Genomic DNA, 25,312 nt, shown 5'->3' with positions numbered 1-25,312 from the left:
TCAGAACAAGGTCAGCTCTCAGAGCTTCTGTCCCCACCCACCGTGTCCTCCTGAGCCAGGCTCAAGTATGGGCATAACCTGGTAAGAGCTGGGAGCAGGTGCATGAGGCCTGGCAGCATCTCATCACCACCCGCTGTGCTGAGTGCACCAGGGCATTTCCTGTGGGGCTGAGGGAGTTAGATCAGTCTTCAGCGAGGACAGAGCAGAGATCCAGATGTATCCCAGGCCGGGTGCGGTGGCTCCTGCCTGTAATCCCAGCACCTTCGAAGGCTTAGGAGGGAGGATTGCTTGAGGCTGGAGGTTTGAGACCAGCCCCGGCAAAATAGTGAGACCCCTGCTTATACAAAAAAATTTTAGCTGTGTGTGATGGTCCCGGCTACTCAAGAGGCTGTGCTAGGAAGCTCGCTTGAGCCCAGGAGGTTGAGGCTGCAGTGATCCACAACTGCGCCACTGCACTCCAGCCTGAGCAACAGAGCACGACCCTGTCTCAAAAACAAATGCATCACGGGCCTTTGTGTGTGGTTGTCTCTGGGGAATGTTCCAGAAGCCACAGAAAGCACGTATGCAAGAAATAACTCCTGAGCCAAGTTTGAATTTCTCATCCTCTCTGTTCTCAGTGTGGGGTCCTGCTGAGGTGGGGTGGGGGCCCCTGGGTGTGCAGGCCTGGAGGTGACGCCCGCTGGTTCTGCCTTGCAGCAGCAGTGGACGGCAGCTGAGCGAGGTCTTCATCCAGCTGCCCTCTCGAAAGGAGCTGCCCGAGTACTATGAGCTCATCCGCAAGCCCGTGGACTTCAAGAAGATAAAGGTAACCTTGACGTGCTTCTGCCCAGGGAGGAGTCTAACGCAGGGGCACCCCCATCTGAGCGAGGTGGTGTAGGGGAAGAATGACCGGAAACCACCTGGGCAGGGCCTTGGGCTACCCGGTTAGGGACCTGTTCATGGGCTTTTGGGGTTCCTTGGGGGTTGGGAGTGTCCCGAGGGACGTCAGTGGGCCGTTGGTGTTGGCTGCTCCTTTGAGGTCACACTCACTCAGTGCTGTGCCTCGGTCATGCAATTCCTGTATCTGGTGAGCCAGGTTACCGAGGCTCGGGCTTCAGCCACGTACTCATAGGCGTGAGGAATCCTAGCCCTCGGGGTTCCCAGCACACAGCGGGTCCTGCAGGCAGGGGAGGTGGGGTCCAGAGGTAAGGCCTGCTCTTCTCACCCCTTGCAGGAGCGCATCCGCAACCACAAGTACCGCAGCCTCAACGACCTAGAGAAGGACGTCATGCTGCTGTGCCAGAACGCGCAGACCTTCAACCTGGAGGGCTCCCTGGTAAGGGCACTGCTTGGGGGTGGGGATGGACCACTCCCACAGCTGGGCTTTGAACCAACCCACCACTCTGTCCCTTCTGAATTGACGGGTTAAAAACAATTCCCTGGCCAGGCATGGTGGCACACACCTGTAATCCCAGCACTTTGGGAGGTCAAGGCAGGTGGATCACCTGAGGTTAGGAGTTCAAGACCAACTTGGCCAACATGGTGAAACCCCATCTCTACTAAAAATACAAAAATTAGCTGGGCATGGTGGCAGGCACCTGTAATCCCAACTGCTTGGGAGGCTGAGGCAGGAGAATTGCTTGAGTCCCGGAGGCGGAAGTTGCGGTGAGCCAAGGTCATGCTATTGAACTCTAGCCTGGGCAACAAGAGTGAAACCCGGTCTCAAAACAGAACAAAAAAACAACCACCAAAAAAAAGAACCACACAATTCCTGCTAGGTGTGGTGGTTCATGCCTGTAATCCCCGCACTTTGGGAGTCTGAGGCGGGAGGATCACGAGACCAGGAGTTCAAGACCAGTCTGGGAAACATAGCAAGACCCTGTCTCAAATTTTTTTTTAATTTCAAACAACTTGGGATATTTTAGTAATTACAGAAACAATGAGTATTTACTGAAGAAAATAAAGATAGGCACAACAGAAGTAGACTCAGAGTCCTCTGTCTGTTGGAATTTTATTTTAAATTCCTTGGGGCATACTGTCTTCAAAGGAATGCTATGGATGTGTTCTTTCCCGTGATGGAATCGACGCACACACACACAGCCTCAGCTTGGCAAAGTTTTCTTAGTGTGTTTGGGATCGATACCCCTCAGAAAAAAAGATTTGACTTTGATGAGTTTGGGGAAGATGCTGGCTTCCACACGGAGCTTGCATTTTTTTTTTTTTTACACGGAGTCTTACTCTGTCACCCAGGCTGGAGTGCAGTGGCATGATCTCGGCTCACTGCAACCTCAGCCTCCTAGGTTCAAGCGATTCTCCTGCCTCAGCCTCCTGAGTAGCTGGGACTACAGGTGCCTGCTACCACACCCAGCTAATTTTTGCATTTTTAGTAGAGATGGGGTTTTACCATGTTAGCCAGGATGCTCTTGATCTCTTGACCTCCTGATCCTCCCGCCTGGGCTGGGATTACAGGCATGGGCCACCTAGCCCAGCCCTAGGGGCATGCTTTTCTAATATTATTGCACACCTTCTCAGAGCTTCTGCAGGAGGAGGAAGGCACCTGCAGCTGGTCCCAAACCAGTGTGCCTGACCGTTCATCCTGGGGCACTGCAGAAGCCTGATGCTCGCTGGGGTACCTGTGCAGGACGATTATGAAGAGGGCCCTCCACCCTGGGTGGGCTGAAGCCCTGGCCCACTGCGACTCGTACTGGCCACTGATCAGCTGTCCAGGGGCAAGACAGGGCTGGTGATGGGGCCGGTCAGGCAGCCCTCCCATCGGGCCCATCCACTAAAGCCCCTGGTGTCTCCACCCAGATCTATGAAGACTCCATCGTCCTGCAGTCGGTCTTCACCAGCGTACGGCAGAAAATTGAGAAGGAGGACGACAGCGAAGGCGAGGAGAGTGAGGAGGAGGAAGAGGGCGAGGAGGAAGGCTCCGAATCTGAGTGTGAGTCCCGGGGGGGGTTCAGGATGCCAGGGTTCACGCCGGTCTGAGAGCCCCCAAGGCCCTAGCTGTTCACAACCCTCCCAGCTCCCAGATGTCCCTTGCTGTGGGGCTGCTGTGTTCCCAGAGCTCACGGCTCCCTTTCCCTCCTGGTCCTCTCCAGCTCGATCTGTCAAAGTGAAGATCAAGCTTGGCCGGAAGGAGAAGGCACAGGACCGGCTGAAGGGCAGCCGGCGGCGGCCAAGCCGAGGGTCCCGAGCCAAGCCAGTCGTAAGTGACGACGACAGTGAGGAGGAACAAGAGGAGGTGAGGCCGGGCCTCAGGGCAGGCAGGGCTGGCGGGCAGTGGGAGGCAGCCCAGGGCCCTGACAGGATGGCCCTGCAGGGTGATACTCCCATTCTGCAGATGGGGAAACTGAGGCTTCACCTTCCATGGCTGGCCCCTGGTCACACAGCAAGTACATGGCAGAGCTGCCACTCAAGCCCAGGCCCGTGTGACCCTAAAAACCAGTACCTGTGGGTGTCTGGGGACTGGGGGATCTGAGGTCTCAGGAAAGGCAGGAGGTGGGCCCAGGGCACCAGGGCTTCTGGGCTGAGGCTGTGCAGGCCAGGGCTTGATTGGGGTCAGGTGGGAGGTGCCAGGATTGGGGACCCACCAGGCAGTGCCCCATCTCCTTAGTGGTGCACAGTGGAAAGTTTCTGAGGGGCAGTGGGGGAGCCTGAACAGATACATTTACTGGTTTTTGAGATGGAGTCTTGCTCTGTTGCCAGGCTGGCATGCAGTGGCATCATTTCAGCTCACTGCAACCTCTACCTCCTGGCTTCAAGCGATTCTCCTGCCTCAGCCTCCCAAGTAGCTGTGACTACAGGCACACACCACCATGCCCCATGATTTTTTTTGTATTTTAGTAGAGATGGGGTTTCACCATTTGGCCAGGCTGGTCTCGATCTCCTGACATCGTGATCCACCCACCTCGGCCTCCCAAAGTGCTGGGATTACAGGATGAGCCACCGGGCCCGGCCCACTTGCTAGCTGTAAATAAGCTACATCATCTGTCTCTGGCCCTTCCTGGCTATGGGATCTGGCAGGTCACTTTGCTTCTGAAAGCTTCAGTTTCCTCTCAGCAAAGCAAGGAGGCTGCATGGATTATGGGCTGCCCCCGCTTGGGGCCTGGCTCCCACTGAAGCCTGATGAATGCCATTTTGTCATTATAGAAGCAGGAAATTTCTGTGCCTGGGAATTAGTCTGACAAAACAGGCATGTGACCTTTGAGGACATTCATTCATGAAGAAGTCCTCATGGGGAAGGGAGGCCCGTGTGTCAGACAGGAGGGTCTGGGCTGTGATGGTATCTCTCTTGCCCAACCCAGAGCAGTGTGTTTTATGACCCATGCCAGGCTGTTTAAAAAGGCTTTATGAGGCTAGGCCTGGTGGCTCACACCTGTTAATCCCAGCACTTTGGGAAGCTGAGGCAGGAGGATTACTTGAGCCTGGGCTGTAGAGAGCCGTAATCGCACTACTACATTTCAGCCTGGGCAACAGAGAAAGACCCTATCTATCTAAAAAAAAATTTTTTTTTTAATAAAAATAAAAGGACTGGGCACGGTGGCTCATGCTTGTAATCCCAACACTTTGGGAGGCCAAGGTGGGTGAATCACAAGGTCAGGAATTCAGAACCAGCTTGAACTACGTCGTGAAACCCTCTCTACTAAAAATACAAAAATTAACCAGGTGTGGTGGCGTGCGCCTGTAATCCCAGCTACTCAGGAGGCTGAGGCAGGAGAATTGCTTGAACCCAGGAGGCGGAGGTTGTAGTGAGCCAAGATCGCACCACTGCACTCCGTCTCAAAAAAAAAAAAATTATATGAATGTGCAAAGATCTTTCACAGTCAGGAAGAGCCAGACTGTTTTGGAAGCTGTAGGTCAGGGGCCCAAGGCCAGGCAAGTGACATGGGATGGAGCAGGGAAGGCACATGGAGCCTCATGGGTCCTGAGAGTCGAGTGTGGGCACAGGGACTGCTCCTCTAGAGAAACATGAAGTTGGGGTGTGGCCGCGGCTGCAGCAGCTTCTGTGGCCGGCATCAGTGTTTTCTTGAGCAAGTTTATTTAATGCCTGGCAGGCCCGTCAAAGTTCCCTGGCAGGGGCAACCAACATACACTCTCTCCTGTCTCTTCTCCAGGACCGCTCAGGAAGTGGCAGCGAGGAAGACTGAACCCCGACATTCCAGTCTCGACCCCGAGCCCCTCGTTCCAGAGCCGAGACAGCGTAGGCCTTAGCAGTAACGGGTAGCAACAGACGTAGTTTCAGACTTGGGATAAAACTGCATAAACAAAAGAATCTTCCATATTTATACGGCAGAGAGCTTGTAGGACTGTTTGTTTGTGACTGGCCCTGTCCTGGCATCAGTAGCGTTTGTAACAGCATTAACTGTCTAGAGAGAGAGAGAGAGAGAGAGAGAATTCTGAATGGGGGAACACACGATACCTGTTTCTCTTTTCCTTTCCCGGCAGTACTGTCGCGCCGCAGTTTGGAGTCACTGTAGTTCAGCGTGGATGCATGTGCGTCACCGTCCACTCCTCGTACTGTATTTTACTGGACAGGTCAGACTCGCCAGGACCCGGCGAGGGTATGTCAGTGTCACTGGATGTCAAATCAGTAATAAATTAAACCAACAACAAAACGCACAGCCTGCAGGTGGACTCATGCCTGGCTCCCGGGGTTTCTGCCAGCAGTAGTGGTGGGGCCACCTCGTGTCCAGGTCCCTGTCCTCCTCCCAGCACCAGAACCCGTGGGGGCCGTTTCACAGAGGAGGATCCTGAAGACATGGCAGGGGAAAAGGACTTGCCTGGCTACGCAGGTGGCCTTTGCTGCTGCAGCTCTCCATCATGTGTTCACCTGGGTCCTATGGTGTGGGGAGCAGGCGGCTCAGTCCCTTCCCTGCCTTTGGCCAAGGCTGGGTTGGGGAGACCCTCACAGAAATGGGCAGACTTCACATAGAGCTCTTGGTCAGGTCCATGACGCAGGAAGCTCAGGGCATCATGGGAGTCCTGGTGGTCAGGGAGGGTTTCTAAATCCAGAAAATAATTTCAGGTTTTTTTTTTTTTTTTTTTTTTTTTTTGAGACGAAGTCTGTGTCGCCCAGGCTAGAATGTAGAGGCATGATCTCGGCTCACTGCAACCTCTGCCTCCCAGGTTCAAGCCATTATCCTGCCTCAGCCTCCTGAGGAGCTGGCATTACAGGTCACCATGCCCAGCTAATTTTTTTGTATTTTTAGTAGAGACAGGCTTTCATCATGTTGGCCAGGCTGGTCTGAAACTCCTGACTTTAGGTGATCCACCCGCCTTGGCCTCCCAAAGTGCAGAGAATAGCCTGGCCATTAATTTTTGTGTTTTTAGTAGAGGCGGGGTGTCATCATGTTACCTAGGCTGGTCTCGAACTCCTGAGCTCAGGCGATCCTCCTACCTCACCCTGTTTTTTAAATCAAGACAGAGTATTGCTCTGTTGCCCAGGCTGGAGTGCAGCAGCGCAGTCACAGCTCACTACAGCCTCAATACAGAGCTCAGATAATCCTCCCTCTGCAGCCTCCACAGTATCTGGGTCCACAGAAGTGTGCCAAGCCCAGCTGGCACCTAATTTTAATAGCTGCCTTGAAGTCTTTAAGTCCGACATGTTGGCCAGGGTGGTCTTGAGCTCTTGACCTCATGATCCACCTGCCTCGGCCTCCCCAAGTGCTGGGATTACACTGCACTCAGCTGCTCTTGTTTTTCTTTTGAAGGAGTCACCCCTGGGTCAGCTGAGCTGAGACGTCAGTTGGTGATTAGTCAGAACTTTCGTCCAAACGCTGAGTTAGTGGCTCTGCCCAGGCAGTTTGCAGGCTGGCCCTACCTTTGCTTTCTGCCCGTGGTTCCTCTTGGTGTGCACTTGAGCTCTGCTGGGTAGAGACGTGCATCAGGCTCTCTTTGGAGCGACCTCAGGTGATCCGCCCGCCTTGGCCTCCCCAAGTGCTGGGATTACCGGCGTAAGCCACCGTGCCTGGCAAAAAAAAACAAAAAAAATTTTTTTTTGAGACAAGAATGTTGGACTGTCACCAGGCTGGAGTGCAGTGGCACGATCTCAGCTCACTGCAACCTCTGCCTCCTGGGTTCAAGCAATTCTCCTGCCTCAGCCTCCCGAGTAGCTGGGACTACAGGCATGTGCCACCACACCCAGCTAATTTTTAGATTTTTTAGTAGAGACGGGGTTTCACCATGTTGGCCTGGATAGTCTGGATCTGTTGACCTCATGATCCACCCACCTCAGGCTCCCAATGTGCTGTGATTACCTGGCCCAAAAAAAATTTTTTTTAAGGAAAATAATTTTTAAGAGAAAAAATGAGGGGAGCCTACAGAAAGAACTTTGTCTGACCACCTGTGCGAAGCCCATTCGTGGGGTCCCGGGGACACGTTAGCTATGGTGCAGGTGAGTGGGCCGGGCTGCAGCCCTGACTGGCCCAGATCTGACATCGACCTTGGCCTGGAACCACCTTGGTCCCTATGTGGATAGTGAGCCCAAGCCAGGGGCCTCCTTCACCCACGTGACCTGGTGACAGCTGCCAGCTGGCTGCTGCCCTTCCTGCCCTTTGCTCTCCACACCTGCCCCTCTGGCAGCTCTTTCTCTCTCAGTCCTGCTGCCCAGTGCCTTTCTCCCAACAACTCCCAGGGCTGCGGGACTTCATTCCTGTTTCCCACATGACGCAAGTGGGGCTCAGGGAGGTTGAACCGCTGACCTAAGGCTACACAGATCTGAGCTCTGGTTTTGGGGGGCATGAGCGTCCTCAGGGGCTGCCACCTGCTCTGGGGTCTGAAGACAGGGACACTAAGACTTCAAGGTTAAATGGTCTCCTGGAACCGAGTGGTTGACTACACAATGGGGGACAGGTGGGTGTGTCCCCAGGAGTCAGGAGAGGCTTGCATGAGACACGACTGAGCAGGACCTTAAAGCTAAAGCACCGAAGGTCAAGGCATGATGGGAGCCCTTGGGTGCCCTGACACGGCCTGGACTAGGAGGGGCAGCAGGAAGAATAGGGACGTCACACCTGGCAGGTGGCCACGTTCTTTCCCATCCCACACGCTCTCCTAGAGTTTTTTTTTGAAACAGAGTCCTGCCTTGTCGCCCAGGATGCAGTACAGTGGTGCCATAGCCTCCCAAGTAGCTGAGACTACAGGCATACACCCACGCTCAGTTAATTTTTGTGGGTTTTTTGTTTTTTGAGATGCAGTCTTACTCTTGTGGCCCAGGCTGGAGTGCAATGGTGCAATCTTGGCTCACAGCAACCTCGACCTCCCAGGTTCAAGTGATTCTCCTGCCTCTGTCTCCCAACTAGCTGGGATTACAGGCATGTGCCACCACACCTGGCTAATTTTTTTTTTTTGTATTTTTAGTAGAGTCGGGGTTTCTCCATGTTGGGCAGGCTGGTCTCGAACTCCCGACCTCAGGTGATCTGCCCACCTTGGCCTCCCAAAGTGCTGGGATTATAGGCATGAGCCACCACGCCCAGCAATTTCTGTATTTTTAGGAGAGGTGCTGGTCTTGAACTCCTGACCTCAGGTGATCTGCCTGCCTCATCCTCCCAAAGTGCTGGGATTACAGGCGTGAGCCACTGTACCTGGCCTCTCCTAGAGTCTTGCTCCCATCATGGAGTCTTATTTTCCTTCCCTTGAGTTTGTGTGGACTTGGGACTCACTGGTAGCCAACAGAGTTCAACAGAATTGACATCATGCAACTACTAACAGCAGGTCACGGAAAGCACCCCAGCTTCCGCCTCGCTTGCTCGCTCACTCTTCAATCACCAGTTGCCATATAACAGCCTGACTTCCTGGAGCCTGCCCTTTTGTGAGGAAGCCTAACCAAGCCCATGCTATAAGACCACCAAGACCATAGGAACAGAGAGCAATGGCTGCCCCAGCCCTGGCCCTCAGCTGTCATGAGCTGTATCAAAGACCCTGAGCCCATACTGCCACGCTGAGCCCTTCCCACACTCCTGACCGATAAAACCACGAGAGCAAATAAACCCATTGTTTGAAGCCACAAAGCTGTTAGGATGATTTGTTAGGCAACTAGTCACTGGAACATCATAAAACAATTTTTTTAAATGACAGGGATCTAATTAAACATGGAAAGATCTTGAGAATGTTGTTGAGGATAGAGAAAGGGATGGCAGCTGAGATGGATTCCTTAGGAGTGCTGCACAGTGAAGCAGATGTCCAGCTAGATGCCAGTTTGGACACACACTGGATCCTGGATATGTATTGTGGACCATGTCGCTTCTACATCACATTTAGAGAAAGCTGTGTCAGGACACACCCCCAAAACACAACACCCCGAACTGCTGCTATTACCCTTGGCAGTGGGGGAGGGAAGAGTGGAGTTAAGAGATTCCCCAAGGTGGTGAGGTCACCTGGCAGTTTTATTTTTGAGTTGGAGTTTCATTCTTTTTTTTGCCCAGGCTGGAATGAGGTGGCACCATTTCAGTTCACTGCAACCTCAGCCCCCCAGGTTCAAGTGATTCATTCTCCTGCCTCAGCTTCCCACATAGCTGGGATTATGGGCACCTGCCACCATGCCCAGCTAATTTTTATATTTTCTGTAGAGACAGGTTTTTGCCATGTTGGCCAGACTGGTCTCAAACTCCTGACCTCAGGTGATCCACCTGCCTTGGCCTCCCAAAGTGCTGAGATGACAAGTGTGAGCCACCGCACCTAGCCCACTAGCTGTTTTAAGAACCACTTTTTGGGCTGGGTGCAGTGGCTCATGCCTGTAATCCCAGCACTTTGGGAGGCCAAGACCAGCCTGGCTAACATGGTGAAACTCCATCTCTACTAAAAATACAAAAAATTAGCCAGGTGTGGTGGCACATGCCTGTAATCCCACCTACTCAGGAGGCTGAGGCAGGAGAATAGTTTGAACCTGAGAGGTGGAGGTTGTGGTGAGCCGAGTCTGCACCACTGCACTCCAGCCTGGGTGACAGAGTGAGACTCTGCTGGAGTGTTAACATAAATGAGGTGTCCAGAGCCCAGCTACTCCCGACTGACCCATGTCTGATTCTGTTTCTATGTCTGCACATCACAAGTGGCCACTGGCCTCCACAGAGTCTATGTCAGCTGCCATCCCTTTCCATCAGGCCACACCAGCCAATCCCCACCCTCCTCACTCATTCTCCTTCCTAAATATCTCGTCAACCCACACACCTCTCTCTCTACCCTTGGCCTTCACCTGCTCTAGCCCCAGCCCCGTGGCTGGCCTAGACCAGCATAGTCAACTCCTTGGTTTCTCTGCTTCCACCCTCCCTGCACTCCACATGGCCAGAAGGTTCTAAACTCTCACAGCTCCTCGATGCACAAGGGCCCTAGTCCCCTGAGCCTGGCTGCCTGCCCAGCCTTCTCCAAGCCTCAGCCAAAATTCTACACCACATACTTCTAGACAGGGGCCCGTGGCTGCAGCCCCTCATGTGGCCAATCTCCCTCTGAGCTCTCGGACATCAGTTCCTGCCTCTTCTTGCCTTCCTTGGTAATCTGGAGCAGGAAGTACTTGGGGCCCAGCACAGTGGCTCATGCCTGTAATCCCAGCACTTTGGGATGCTGAGGTAGGAGGATCGCTTGAGCCCAGAAGTTCAAAAGCAGCCTAGGCTCTACAAACAAACTTAAAACTTAAAAATTCAAAAAACGATAAACACTTGCAGTTTCTTCTTAAGAAAATCCTATGAAAGTCAATTTTCAAAGCATATTTCTAGCCAGGTATGGTGACACACGCCTGTAATCCCAGCTATTTGGGAGGCTGAGGCAGGAGAATTGCTTGAAACTGGAAGGCAGAGAGGTTGCAGTGAGCCGAGATTGTACCACTGCACTCCAGCCTGGGGAACAGAGACATTCTCAGTAATAAAGAGGCCAGGCGAGGTGGCCCATGCTTATAATCCCAGCACTGGGAGGCCAAGGCAGGTGGATCACCTGAGGTTAAGAGTTCAAGACCAACTTGACCAAAATGGAGAAGCCCCGTCTGCACTAAAAACACAAAAATTGGCCAGGCATGGTGGCGCATGTCTGTAATCCCAGCTACTCGGGAGGCTGAGGCAAAAGAATTGCTTGAACCTGGGAGGTGGAAGGTGCAATGAGCCGAGATTGCACCATTGCATTCCAGCCTGGACAACAAGAGTGAGACGCCATCTTTTTTTTTTTTTTTTCTTTTTTATAAAGACGGGGTTTCACCATGTTGGTCAGGCTGGTCTTGAACTCCCGACCTCAGGTGATCTACCCACATTGGCCTCCAAAGTGCTTGGATTACAGGCGTGAGCCACTACGCCCGGCTGAGACTCCATCTCAAAAAAAAAATGGTGAAAACAGAAAAGAAAATGCTAGCGTGTATGCTGAATAAATAAGCACTTTGAGAAGTTGAGAAGGAGCCTAGGCATGGTAGCTCACACCTGTAATCTCAGCACATTGGGAGGCTGAGACAGGATGATCACTTGAGCCCAGGAGTTTGACACCAGCCTGGGTAATATAGAAAGACACTGTCTCTACAAGAGAAAAAAAAAAAAAAATCAGCCGGGCGCGGTGGCTCAAGCCTGTAATCCCAGCACTTTGGGAGGCCGAGGCGGGTGAATCACGAGGTCAAGAGATCAAGACCATCCTGGTCAACATGGTGAAACCCTGTCTCTACTAATACAAAAAATTAGCTGGGCATGGTGGTGCGTGCCTGTAATCCCAGCTACTCGGGAGGCTGAGGCAGGAGAATTGCCTGAACCCAGGAGGCGGAGGTTGCAGTGAGCCGAGATCGCGCCATTGCACTCCAGCCTGGGTAACAAGAGCGAAACTTGGTCTCAAAAAAAAAAAAAAAAAAATCAGCCAGGCATGGTGATGTCTGCCTGGAGTCCCATCTACTCAGGAGGGTGAGGTGAGAGCATCACTTAAGTTGAGGGGTGTGAGGCTGCAGTGAGCTATGATCCCATCACTGCCCTCCAGCCTGGTGACACAGCGAGACTCTGTCTCAAAAGAAAAAAAAAAAAAGAAGGAAGTTCTGACACAGACTCCAACTCCGATGAACCTTGAGCATGTTATGCTCAGTGAAATAAGCCAGACACAAAAGACAAATACTGTCTGACTGCACTCATAAGAGGTCCTTAGAATTGTGGAATGGCGGGTGCCGTGGGCTGGGAGCAGGGTGGCCAGAGTTTCCGTTTGGGAAGATGAGAAAGTTCTGGAGATGGATGGTGGTGCTGGTGGTTGCCCAACTGTGTGAATGTGCTCAATGCCACTGTACCGTGCAGTTAAAAGTGGTTAAGACGGGCCGAGCATGGTGGCTCACGCCTGTAATCCCAGCACTTTGGGAGGCCAAGGTGGGTAGATCATGAGTTCAGATCAAGACCATCTTGGCCGGGCGCGGTGGCTCAAGCCTGTAATCCCAGCACTTTGGGAGGCCGAGGCGGGTGGATCACGAGGTCGAGAGATCGAGACCATCCTGGTCAACATTGTGAAACCCCGTCTCTATTAATACAAAAAAATTAGCTGGGCACGGTGGCGCGTGCCTGTAATCCCAGCTACTCAGGAGGCTGAGGCAGGAGAATTGCCTGAACCCAGGAGGCGGAGGTTGCGGTGAGCCGAGATCGTGCCATTGCACTCCAGCCTGGGTAACAAGAGCGAGACTCCGTCTCAAAAAAAAAAAAAAAAAAAAAAAAAAGACCATCTTGACCAACATGGTGAAACCCCGTCTCTACTAAAAATACAAAAATTAGCCAGGCGTGGTGGCGCATGCCTGTAATCCCAGCTACTTGGGAGGCTGAGGCAGGAGAATCACTTGAACCTAGGAGATGGAGGTTGCAGTGAGCCGATGAGATCAAGTCACTGAACTCCAGCCTGGGTGACAGAACAAGACTCTGTCTCAAAAAAAAAAAAAATTAGGCTCGGCTCGGTGGCTCGTGCCTGCAATGCCAGCACTTTGGGAAGCTGAGGTGGTTGGATCACGCAAGGTCAAGAGTTTGCGACCAGTGTGGCCAACGTGGCAAAACCTGTCTCTACTAAAAATATAAAAATTAGCTAGACACGGTCATACGCAGCTGTAGTCCCAGCTACTTTGGAGGCTGAGGCAGGAGAATAACGAACCTGGGAGGCAGAGGTTGCAGTGAGTCATGATTGCACTCCAGCCTAGGTGACAGAATGAGACCCTGTCTACAAACAAATACAAACAGGTTTTCTTAATTTAAAAAGGAAAGAAAAGGAGAATGTTCTTGTGGCAGGCGCCTAGCCCTGTCCAGCGCACTGAGACAGGGATGAGGTCTCTTCCTTAAGACCACCAGTTCCAACCAATTCAACCCAGGACGGAGCCCCAATCAATTCCAGACAGGGCGACAGTGTCGCCTTGTGAACTAAGATGCAGATTGAGAAAAGCAGACACCGAAGGCCTGGGGGCCCCTGCAGAGGGTTCTCACCAGCTTTTTCTCCCTGGATTCCCGTCGATTCTTGGCAGCAGAGTTAGGTCAGCTGGCAAGAGAGACGCATGAGGCCGCAGCACCCTTGACATTGAGCTGGAGGGCAGGAGTTTGTCACTGCTGACGCACAGAAGCTGGGGAAGCCAAGGTTAATTAGATGACTTGGAGGAGCTTTCAACAATCTTCCCTTTTCTTTCTCTTTCCATCCCTCTGCCCTTGTTTCCTACCTTCCTTTTTTTTCCTCCTCTCTCCCCTTCCTTTTTTCTCCCTTCATTTCTTTGTTTTCTTATCTTTTTGAATTATTATTATTATTTTGAGTTGGAGTTTTTCTCTTGTTGCCCAGGCTGGAGTGCAGTTGCGTGATCTTGGCTCACTGCATCCTCTGCCTCCCGGGTTCAAGTGATTCTCCTGCCCCAGCCTCCTGAGTAGCTGGGACTACAGGCATGTGCCACCATGCCCGGCTAACGTTTGTATTCTTAGTAGAGATGGGGTTTCACCATGTTCACCAGGCTGGTCTTGAACTCCTGACCTCAGGTGATCCGCCTGCCTCGACCTCCCTAAGTGCTGGGATTACAGGCGTGAGCCACTGAGCCCAGCCAGTATTATTAGTTTTTAGACAGGGTCTTGCTCTGTTGCCCTTACTAGAGGGCAGTGGCACAATCCCAGCTCACTTCAGCCTCAACCTTCTGGGTTCAAGCAGTCCTCTTGCCTCAGCCTCCTTAGTAGCTGGGACCACAGGAACGCACCACCACACCCAACGAATTTTTTATTTTTTGTAGAGATGGAGTCTTGCTGTGTTGCCCAGGCTGTTCTCAAACTCCTGTCCTCAAGAGATCCTCCTGCTCCAGCATCCCAAAGTGCTGGGATTGCAGGCACGAACCACCATGCCTGACCTTTCTCTCTCTCTCTTTCTCTCCCCTTCTCTTTCTTTCTGTTTCTAATTATGGTGAAATACATGTAATATAACATTTACTATCTTAACCATTTTTTAAAAATAGGGCCTCGCATTTTGAGGAATCTGAGGTTTCTTTGACGAAACTGCTACAATTAATCTGTACCTCTTAATCTTTTTTTTTTTTTTTTTGAGACAGAGTCTCGCTCTGTCGCCCAGGCTGGAGTGCAATGGCACAATCTTGGCTCATGGCAACCTCTGCCTTCCAGGTTCAAGCAATTCTCCTACCTCAGCCTCCTGCATAGCTGGAATTACAGGCACCCGCCACCACACCTGACTAATTTTTGTATTTTTAGCAGAGAGGGTTTTGGCATGTTGGTAAGGCTGGTCTCGAACTCCTGACCCCAGGTGATCCACCTGCCTTAGCCTCCCCAAGTGCTGGGATTACAGGCATGAGCCACCACGCCCAACCCTCTTAAGCATTTTTTTTTTTTTTTTTTTTTTTTTGAGATGGAGTCTCTGTAGCCCACGCTGGAGTGCAAAGGTGCAATCTCAGCTCACTGTAACCTCTGCCTTCCAGGTTCAAGCAATTTTCCTGCCTAAGCTTTCTGAGTAGCTGGGATTACAGATGCGCACCACCATGCCCAGCTAATTTTTGTGTTTTTCTTTTTTTTTTTTTTTTTTAGTAGAGATGGGGTTTCATTATGTTGGTCAGGCTGGTCTCAAACTCCTGACCTTGTCATCTGCCGGCCTCAGCCTCCCAAAGTGATGGGATTATAGGCATGAGCCCGGGAAAATTTTGTATTTTTGGTAGAGACGGGTTTCACCATGTTGGTAAGGCTGGTCTTGAACTCCTGGCTTCAAGTGACCCTCCTGCCTCAGCCTCCCGAAGTGCTGGGATTACAGGTGTGAGCCACTGTGCCGGCCAATACAACACTCACGTAATGAGGTCCAACATATGAGACACGAGTGAGAAACACCCACTGCCCCCGTCCCCATCTCCAGATGAGGACCCACAGCTGGGCAGTTTTCAAGGTTGTAGCCACTTGCTGCATGTGTAGCTGACATTCAGTCTCAGTCAGGGTGGAGTCCTGGACTCTGGCCCATCTTGGCTCCCGCCAACATCTTTCCTTCAGTCTTGGTTCTTCCACAGTCACCCAGATGCCAGGTAACAAAGAGTCTGTTCCCCAGCAACCACAACTGATGTGCTCACCACTGGGAAATGGAAGACCTCGCAGCCCAGGCCTTTGTAGACCACCAGTAGACTGTGGTCAACAAACACCTGACCTTGGCCTTTGGAACCTCCAGGGCATCTCAGCCAAAATACAAACAGAATCTAGAACCAGGCACGCTGGTTCATGCCTGTAATCACAGCACTTTGGGAGGCCGAGCCAGGCGGATCACGAGGTCAAGAGATCAAGACCAGCCTGGCCAACATGGTGAAACCCAGTCTCTACCAAAAATACAAAAATTAGCTGGGCAAGGCAAGGCTTGGTGGCTCACGCCTATAATCCCAGCACTTTGGAAGGCTGAGGCGGGGCATCATGACGTCAGGATTTCGAGAGCAGCCTGACCAATATGGTAAAACCCTGTTTCTACTAAAAATAGAAAAATTAGCCAGGCGTGGTGGCAGGCGCCTGTCATCCCAGCTACTTAGGAGGCTGAGGCAGGAGAATCACTTGAACCTGGGAGGCGGAGGTTGCAGTGAGCTGAGATCGCGCCATTGCACTGCAGCCTGGGTGACAGAAACAAACAAACACAGAATCTAACCTTTCCTGACGGCCACTGAGGATGCCTGTGAGCACCCGAGTCAGGGCACGTCCCTCCTCTGCTCAGAACCCTCTATGGCCCCTGCTTGGGGTGGAAGCCAAAGTTCTGCCCGCACCCCCGAAGGCTCTGCCTGCTCTGCTTTGTCACGTCCCCGCCCCCACAGCCTCCCACTCCCCCCGCTCCAGCCACGCTGGCTTCCCTTCCCCAGGGGAATGTTCCAACCTTATTTCCATCTCAGGGACCTCACATCTGCTCTCTCCTCTGCCCTCAGCACCCTTCCCTCAGCTTTACCTTTAGTTTTTTTCCCCCCACATCAGCCTCCCAAGTAGCTGGGACTACAGGCATGCACTACCATGCCTGGCCAAGTTTTTGATTTTTTAGTAGAGAAGGGTGGAGGTGGGGGAGTGTCTCTCTATGTTGCTCAGGCTGGTCTCGAACCCCTGGTCCCAAGAGATCCTCCCGCCTTGGCCTCCCAAAGTGCTGGGATGACCATCGTGAGCCACAAACCCTGGCTTTCCCTTAGTTTATCACTATTAGATCATACTGCCTTTGTCCAATCGAACTTCACAAGTATCCAAGTCATCAAATTTAGCATAAAAATACACAGGGTGGGTGTGGTGGCTCAGGCCTGTAAACCCAGCACTTAGGGAGGCCAAGGCAGTCGGATCACTTGAGGTCAGTAGTTCGAAACCAGCCTGGCCAACATGGTGAAACCCATCTCTACTAAAAATACAAAAATTAGCCAGGTGTGTTGGTGGGCACCTGTAGTCCCAGTTACTCAGTAGGCTGAGGCAGGAGACTCGCTTGAACCTGGGAGGTGGAGATTGCAATGAGCCAAGGACGAACCACTGCCCTCCAACCTGGGTGATCGAATGAGACTCCATCTCAAAAAAATAAATAAATAAATAAATAAATAAATAAAAATAAAAATACACAGATTTCCCCTTTCCTGGGCGTCTTTATTTCTAAAGATTTTCAAGCCACTACAACTTTTTATTTTGTTTTTTGAGATGGAACATTCTTTATTTTCCAGAACCTTCTTTAAGATACATCAATAAGTGAAACCGGGGATATAGAACAGTATGAATGGGTACTACAATCTACAGGGGGAAATGGAGGGGAATATGATGTACTTTCTTCCTTGTATATGCTTAGGATGTTCTAGAAAAATACGCTTAAAATGTCAGCAGTCCTGGCCAGGCGTGGTGGCTTATACCTGTAATCCCAGCACTTTGGGAGGCCGACGAGGATGGAGTACAAGGTCAGGAGTTTGAGATCAGCCTGGTCAACATAGTGAAATCCTGCCTATACTACAAATACAAAAATTAGCCAGGTGTGGTGGCGCACGCCTGTAATCCCAACTACTTGGGAGGCTGAGGCAGGAGAATCACTTGATCCCAGGAAGCAGAGGTTGCAGTGAGCTGAGATTGCATCACTGCACTCCAGCCTGGGGGACAGAGCAAGACTCTGTCTCAAAAAAAATGAAAAAAAGGTTAGCAGTCATAATTGTCAGAGGGGAGGGAACCTGGGTGGGATGGAGGTTTTTCCATATGTCTATCTTTTTGAACGCTTTTGCTTTTTTTTGTAAATCTTTTTATTGTAGTAAAATAGATATAAATTTTATTTATTATTTATTTTTTGAGACAGGGTTTCGCTCTGTTGCCCAGGCTGGAGTACAGTGGCATGCATGATATTGGCTCACTGCAACCTCTACCTTTCGGGTTCTCCTGCCTCAGCTTCCCAAGTAGCTGTGATAACAGGTACAGGCCGCCATAACCAACTAATTTTGTATTTTTAGTAGAGGCAGGGTTTCGCCAAGTTGGCCACGCTATCTCAAACTCCTGACCTCAAGTGTTCTGCCCCACTCTGCCTCACAAAGTGTTGCAGTTACAGGCCCAAGCCACAGCACTCAGCCCTAAAATTTACCATATTTTTCTTTCTTTTTTTTTTTTAAGATAATCTCTCCGTTGCCCAGGCTGGATCACAGTGTCCTGATCTCAGCTCACTGCAAACTCTGCCTCCCAGGTTCAAGCAATTCTCCTACCTCAGCCTCCCAAGTAGCTAAGATTACAGGTACCTGCCACCACACCTGGCTAATTTTTGTATCTTTAGTAGAGACTGGGTTTCACCACGTTGGCCAGACTGGTCTAGAACTCGCGACCTCAGGTGATCTGCCTGCCTCCACCTCCCAAAGTGCTGGGATTACAGATGTGAGCCACCACACCCAGACCAGAGTGATTTTTTTTTAAAAACATAAGTCAGATCACATCGTTCAAAGCTTTTCAATGGTTCCCCATAGTGAAAGCCAATCCTTGCAATGCTTCTAGAGCCCACCAAGATCTGCCTCCACCTCATTACCTCTCAGACCTCAAATCCTAGCACACTCTTCCCCCAGGGCCCTAACATCATTCCAGCCACACTGACCTCCATGCCATTCCTCACAGATGCCAGACATGCTTCCTCCCTGAAGGCACATGCAGAAACCTGCCCCCGTCTAGAACACCTGCCACCAGAGAGCCTCAAGTCTAACTCCTCTACTTCAAGTCTTTGCACAAGTATCATCTTCTCAGTAAAGCCGCCCGAGCAGTCCATTTAAAACCAGTCCCACCCTGTTCCTTTATCCTACTCTTTTTTTTTTTTTTTTTTTTTTGAGTCGAAGTTTCGCTCTTGTTACCCAGGCTGGAGTGCAATGGCATGATCTCGGCTCACCGCAACCTCCGCCTCCTGGGTTCAAGCAATTCTCCTGCCTCAGCCTCCTGAGTAGCTGGGACTACAGGCGTACGCCACCATGCCCAGCTAATTTTTTTTGTATTTTTAGTAGAGACGGGGTTTCACCATGTTGACCAGGATGGTCTCGATCTCTTGACCTCGTGATCCACCCATCTCGGCCTCCCAAAGTGCTGGGATTACAGGCGTGAGCCACCGCGCCCAGCCTATCCTACTCTTTTTTCCACTGCACTTACCATCTAGCAACCTGTATCATTTGCTTACATTTGTTAGTATCTGTTTCTTCCACACTAGGGCAGGGTTATTATCTATGTCGTCTATTGATGTATCCCAAATGCCTAGAACTGTGCCTGACAAATAGCATACATTCATATTATTTAATTAAATAATTTTGTATTTGTCTGTAGGATTATCTAATTAATGGCTGAATGATTCACTACCTAGGCATAGGGACTGGGTCTGGTTTTATTCATCATCGAATTTCCTAGATCCTAGCATAGGATTTGGCATAGAATAGGCACACAAATACTTGTCAATTGAACAATACCCCCTTTTTTTTTTTTTTTTTTGAGATGGAGTATCGCTGTGGATCAGGCTGGACTGCAGTGGCACGACCTCGGCTCACTGCAACTTCCACTTCCCGGGTTCAAGCGATTCTTCTGCCTTGGCCTCCTGAGTAGCTGGGACTACAGGCACACACCACCACACCCAGCTAATTTTTGTATTTTTAGTAGAAACGGGGCTTCACCACGTTGGCCAGGCTGGTCTCGAACTCCTGATCTTGTGATCCACCCACCTCAGCCTCCCAAAGTGCCGGGATTACAGGCGTGAGCCACCGTGCCTGGTCGAACAATACCATTTTTTTAAAATGTATCAAAAGACACAAATTTAAAACCAATGACATCATCCAGAGCTTGTAAGATTACAGGGAAAATCCACCTGCCACATATTGTTGGCAGGTACAGAAATTGATCCCTTTGAGAGGAAGCTAGCAACAGGTATTAAAATTTAAACCACTGAGAACTCGTGCCCTTTAATTCACTAGTCTCACAGAAGTAAAAGAGTACCTAAAGAAATACGCACAAGGACATCCATTATAACACCGCTTATAACATAATGAAAAACTGGAAACAATCTACTTGCCCCACAATAGGGAAACGGGCAATAAATCATGCATGACACATGCACATGATGAGATCGTCTTCAACAAGCATGAGGAAGCCTACAGCACTGACCGGGAAAGTAGTCCATGATTAGTACATAAGCCAGACGGCCTGGATTTGAATGCTGCTCCCCCACTTAGGAGCTGTGTAACACCAGGCATGTTTCTTTAACTTCTCTGTGCTTCAGTTTCCTCATCAATAAATTAGAAGCAATACTATTTCGGCCGGGCGCGGTGGCTCACGCCTGTAATCCCAGCACTTTGGGAGGCCGAGGCGGGTGGATCACGAGGTCAAGAGATCGAGACCATCCTGGTCAACATGGTGAAACCCCGTCTCTACTAAAAATACAAAAAATTAGCTGGGCATGGTGACACTTGCCTGTAATCCCAGCTACTCAGGAGGCTGAGGCAGGAGAATTGCCTGAACCCAGGAGACAGAGGTTGCGGTGAGCCGAGATCGTGCCATTGCACTCCAGCCTGGGTAACAAGAGCGAAACTCCGTCTCAAAAAAAAAAAAAAAAAAGAAGCGATTTCAATAGTACCCACCTCATTGCTATGAAGATCTCCTAAGATAATGCCTATAGTGTTTACAGAACATTACATGGCCATATGACCATGTATGAGTATATAATATGATAGCTAACATTTATTAAGTGAGATCGGAGAGTTGCAGACCTATGTATGTAAAGCATGTCTTTCAGGGGTAAAAGGTAGCATGCCTGTAAGTAACAGGGAAGAGTCAGGAATCCAGCCTGGTCAACATGGCAAGAATAAAACAAAATAGGCTGGGTGCAACTGCTCATGCCCGTAATCCCAACACTTGGAGGCCAAGATGGGAGAATTACTTGAGCCCAGGAGTTCAAGACCAGACTGGGCAACAAGGTGACACCCTCTCTACAAAAGAAAAGAAAAGAAAAAAAAGAAAATCAGAGCAAATGCTTTAAAGATACTCAAAGATATAGTTGAACTTAAAGTAAATTTTTCCTTTTTTTTTTTTTTTTGAGATGGAGTTTCACTCATTACCCAGGCTGGAGTGCAATGGCACGATCTCGGCTCACTGCAACCTCAGCCTCCCAGGTTCAAGCGATTCTCCCGCCTCAGCCTCCTGAGTAGCTGGGATCACAGGCACCCACCACCAACCATCCCTGGCTAATTTTTGTATTTTTAGTAGAGACAGGTTTTCACCATGTTGGCCAGTCTGGTCTCAAACTCCTGACCTCAGGTGATCTGCCCACCTCAGCCTCCCAAAGTGCTGGGATTACAGGTGTGAACCACCGTGCCTGGCCTAAAATAAATATTAAAATCTGAAAGTGTTCACATTTTTTAATTCTCAAGGGAAAATAGATCAATTGAAATTTCTTTGACTATTAAAATTACCTGTATTCCAAGTAAACTAAGATGCAGTATCAGAAAAACAAAGCTTTTTAAATTTACAAAATAAGTAAGTAAAATGAACAAAATTATTAAATTTCATCCTTTCAATTTACACGCAAATCTATTTTCTTAATCTACCATATGGCCATGAAAAACAGACAAGATACTTTTTAAAAGAAAAGTCATAAAAGTCAGTCGCTTCTGAAACAGGATAAAACGAGATAAAGTCAAAGACTAAGCAGTTAGTTATCTTTCACCACCATTTTGACATGAAATAATTCAGGCAATTTTTTTTTTTTTTTTTTTTTTTTGAGACAGAGTTTCACTCTTGTTACCCAGGCTAGAGTGCAATGGCGCGATCTCGGCTCACCGCAACCTCCGCCTCCTGGGTTCAAGCAACTCTCCTGCCTCAGCCTCCCGAGTAGCTGGGATTACAGGCACGTGCCACCATGCCCAGCTAATTTTTGTATTTTTTAGTAGAGACGGGGTTTCACCTTGTTGACCAGAATGGTCTCGATCTCTTGACCTCGTGATCCACCCGCCTCAGCCTCCCAAAGTACTGGGATTATAGGCGTGAGCCACCGCGCCCGGCCTTTTTTTTTTTTTGCGACAGTTTCACTCTTGTTACCCAGGCTGGAGTGCAATGGCGCGATCTCGGCTCACTGCACCCTCCGCCTCCCGGGTTCAAGCAATTCTCCTGCCTCAGCCTCTAGAGGAGCTGGGATTACAGTCACGCGCCACCGTGCCTAATTTTTGTATTTTTAGTAGAGATGGGGTTTCACCATGTTGGGCAGGATGGTCTTGATCTCTTGACCTCGTGATCCACCCGCCTCGGCCTCCCAAAGTGCTGGGATTACAGGCGTGAACCACCTCGCCCGGCCTCGATTTTTTTTTTTTTTTTTTTTTTTTAAATCAGCAAGACTAGGAAATTCAAATGTGCCCAAAGCTAAAGTGGTCTACATGAATTCAGCTACAGATAAAAATTAAATCCCCAAAGGCCAGGCTCAGGGGCTGAAACCTATAATCGTAGAACTTTGGGAGGCCTAAGCAGGTGTATCCCTTGAGTTCGGGAGTTAGAGACCAGCCTGGGCAACATGGCAAAACGTCGTATTTACAAAAATTAGCTGGGCACCTGTAGTCACAGCTACACGGAAGGCTGAGGTGGGAGGACTGCTTTGACCCCAGGAGGTTGAGGCTGCAGTGAGCCAAGATAGTGCCACTGCACTCCAGCCTGGGCAACAGAGTGAGATACTGTCTCAAAAAAAAAAAAAAAAAAAAAAAAATTAAAATCCCCAGGATGAACTTCTAAGACATTGACACAGCAATGAAATGTACCAAATTATCTCTCTCCTACTGTAAGATGTAGCCATGGCTACCTACGTTAATTTAAAATAAAAATTGCAATATACGCAAACTAAATCTCATCCTAGAGTCACAAGATTTGAAAAACAGCAAATAAACCAGAACTAAAATAGGAAGAATACAAGATTTCCTAAAGCTAATTTCCCCTAGCCGCTTTCAAGTGCTTAGTGACTTCTGCCTATTTACAAGGAAGACCATTTCACATCTTGAAAGAGGCAGGGAATTCTGATTCCACATTGTCATGTCACCTGAGCCGCCCGGACGTTTGTTTCTATTCAACTCAAAAGAAGGCAGCAGCCAACTATGCGTACCTACCACTCCCGATAAGAACCACAAGCTCACCCTGTATCCTGCCTCTGTGTGCAGAGGCAAAGTGGGTTTGTGGAAGAACAGTTTTCTTATCTGACACCAAATGCAAAAGGTGATCATTAAAATGCAGCCTGAAAACATCCCAGTTTCCTCTGACAGCCCACCAAAACTGCTTCCCTTCCATTCTACTAGAAAAGAGCAAGCAGGTTCTTATAAAAGTCCAAGTGCCTACTGGACATCTCCCCTTAGGCAACTAACATCACCCAAAACTACAGGCTACCGGGCTCTGGAGCACACTTCCCAGAGAGCGGCCAGAACCTTCAAATCTGATAACATGGTTTCAAGTTCCCCAAAGGCAAGAATAAAGAGTAAGGGTTTCATGAAAGGTTATTTTGAGACAACCCCAAGCAAAGGCAAGTTTTAAAGTACCTACTCCGTACCAAGCACCTTTTCCCAACATTCTACTCCACTCACACTTACAGACGCTAAGCACACACGCTGATTATAGAATATACCAGAAAGAACTTTCACAACTAGATACAGCAGGATCTTGTTAAAGACCAAGCCCATTGTTTCCAAACATCAAGTTTAGGTGGTAAAACCTGGAACGATACAGTCAATCAGTCAAATCTGCGAGGCACAGCTTGGTACAATTTCCCAGAAGGTCATGAAGGGCTCTGACAACCAACTTTGATTATTTAGGACGGGGCCCTTTTTTACTTCTAAGAATACAAATACCATAAATGACGTATTTCTTCGACTTCGCTTTTCTTTTAGTTCCACAATCATCAAGTAGTGCAAGTAGGCCTCAGCATTCTCAAATACCATTCTTGTTCCTAATACTCCATAATAATACTATCATTTTATATACACATTCATGTTGCTATTTTTAGAGATAAAATACAAAGGCATGAATTAACCTCTTGATTAATTCGTGGGTGAAAATACTGAGGCTTAAGGAAGCTAAGAAATGAATCCTGAGCTTACCGGTTAAGAAACCAGGTCCTGGCCGGGTGCGGTGGCTCACGCCTGCAATCCCAGCACTTTGGGAGGCGAAGGCGGGCGGATCACGAGGTCCGAGACCATTCTGGCCAACTAGGTGAAACCCCGTCTCTACTAAAAAAAAAAAATACAAAAATTAGCTGGGCGTGGTGGCGCACACCTGTAGTCCCAGCTACTCGGGAGGCTGAGGCAGGAGAACTGCTTGAACCCAGGAGGCGGAGGTTGCGGTGAGCCGAGATCGTGCCACTGCACTCCAGCTTGGCCACGAAGCAAGACTCTGTCTCAAAAAAAAAAAAAGAAAAAAAGAAACAAAGGAAAGAAAAGAAAAGAAGGAAGGAAAAAAGAAAGAAACCAGGTCCTTTAGACTCCCAGGCCCCAACACTTACCATTAAGCCACACTGCCACTCGGGGAATGCTTCTAAATCCAGTTACTGTACCCAACTAGTTTCGCGTCACATAAACGGATGCAAAGAGCTCTACAGTAAGGATTGGAATGGCGGGAGGGCTCACTCCCTAAGCAAAGATTTTTTTCCTTTAACGATTATAGCACCTGTTCCCGATTTCCATCCTCCCCCACGGGCAGAACCCACGTGCCCATCCCCCGCTACCCGGAACCACTCCCTCCCCACACGCCCCCACGCCACGCCCTTCCCTGCGTCCTCCCGCAAGCGCAGCGCCGGCGCCTCCCGCCCCCTCCCCAGCTACGGCCGCCGAGGCAACTGCGCCGCAGCCCGCACGCTCCCGCCTCCGCACGCTCCCGCCTCCCGCACGCTCCCGCCTCCGCACGCTCCCGCCTCCCGCACGCTCCCGCCTCCGCACGCTCCCGCCTCCCGCACGCTCCCGCCTCCGCACGCTCCCGCCTCCCGCACGCTCCCGCCTCTGTACGGCGGGGTCACCCCCAGGGCCTGCGTACGCGCTCCCCGCTGCCCGCCCTGAGGTCATCCCGCGACGCCTCACCGTCACGCTGGGAAGCCGGGCCCGGCGGCGCCAAGACCAGGCGGCCGGCCTCGGGGGCGGGGATGGGTGGGGATGGGCGGGGAAGCGGCGTCCCGGGCTCCCGCGGGCTCAGCTGGCAGAGGAGGCGTCGGCCGGGCGGCCGCCGCCCCGGGAGGAACCGCCAAGGCTGGAGCCGCCGGCACCGCCACAGCTGCGGGCAGAGACCGACCCGACAGCCCCCCTCAAATATACCTTATTAACGGTCTTCAAGTTCAGAGGCATTAAAGTGCACTCACACTGTGCAAGCATCACCACCACTCACCTACAGAAGCGTTTCATCTTCCACAACGAAAACCCCATACCCAGTTCCCCCGTTCTTGCCCTCATCAGCCCCTGGTCTAA

General features: G+C 50.4%; 1 protein-coding gene and 1 long non-coding RNA gene across 12 annotated transcripts in view; one reads left to right on the top strand and one right to left on the bottom strand.

Annotated features, from left to right (window-relative positions):
- SMARCA4 (SWI/SNF related, matrix associated, actin dependent regulator of chromatin, subfamily a, member 4) overlaps positions 1 to 5,604 on the top strand; it is a 92,518-nt gene extending 86,914 nt beyond the window's left edge. For 7 of the 9 annotated variants that reach the window (XM_012436084.2, XM_012436088.3, XM_012436091.2 and 4 more), the window contains 5 exons: positions 697 to 805; positions 1,214 to 1,315; positions 2,791 to 2,923; positions 3,084 to 3,226; positions 5,100 to 5,604. In XM_012436084.2, the coding sequence (XP_012291507.1) occupies positions 697 to 805; positions 1,214 to 1,315; positions 2,791 to 2,923; positions 3,084 to 3,226; positions 5,100 to 5,132 (520 nt within the window). In that variant the 3' untranslated portion in view covers positions 5,133 to 5,604. The remainder of the gene's footprint in view (positions 1 to 696; positions 806 to 1,213; positions 1,316 to 2,790; positions 2,924 to 3,083; positions 3,227 to 5,099) is intronic. The other 2 variants (XM_012436092.2, XM_012436083.3) reach the window with 1 other exon arrangement.
- Positions 1,972 to 24,579, bottom strand: LOC105706022 (uncharacterized). Of its 3 annotated transcripts, XR_010344364.1 has the most exons (7): positions 24,361 to 24,579; positions 23,960 to 24,088; positions 13,377 to 13,510; positions 6,806 to 6,952; positions 5,766 to 5,987; positions 5,405 to 5,560; positions 1,972 to 5,240 (listed from the first exon to the last, which is right to left on the bottom strand). It is a non-coding gene; the product is annotated as an uncharacterized LOC105706022 (long non-coding RNA). The 3 variants fall into 3 exon arrangements; XR_010344363.1 differs by having other exon boundaries at positions 1,972 to 5,560; XR_010344365.1 differs by having other exon boundaries at positions 1,972 to 5,560; positions 5,766 to 5,967.
- Between the last annotated feature and the right edge of the window lie 733 nt (positions 24,580 to 25,312).

The sequence above is a fragment of the Aotus nancymaae genome, unplaced genomic scaffold, assembly GCF_030222135.1.
Source record: "Aotus nancymaae isolate 86718 unplaced genomic scaffold, 86718_ANA_hifiasm-v0.15.2.pri h1tg000028l, whole genome shotgun sequence".
Taxonomy (NCBI): Eukaryota; Metazoa; Chordata; class Mammalia; order Primates; family Aotidae; genus Aotus; species Aotus nancymaae.
Note: the sequence above shows the minus strand (reverse complement) of the source record. Positions and strands in the feature narration are given on the sequence as shown.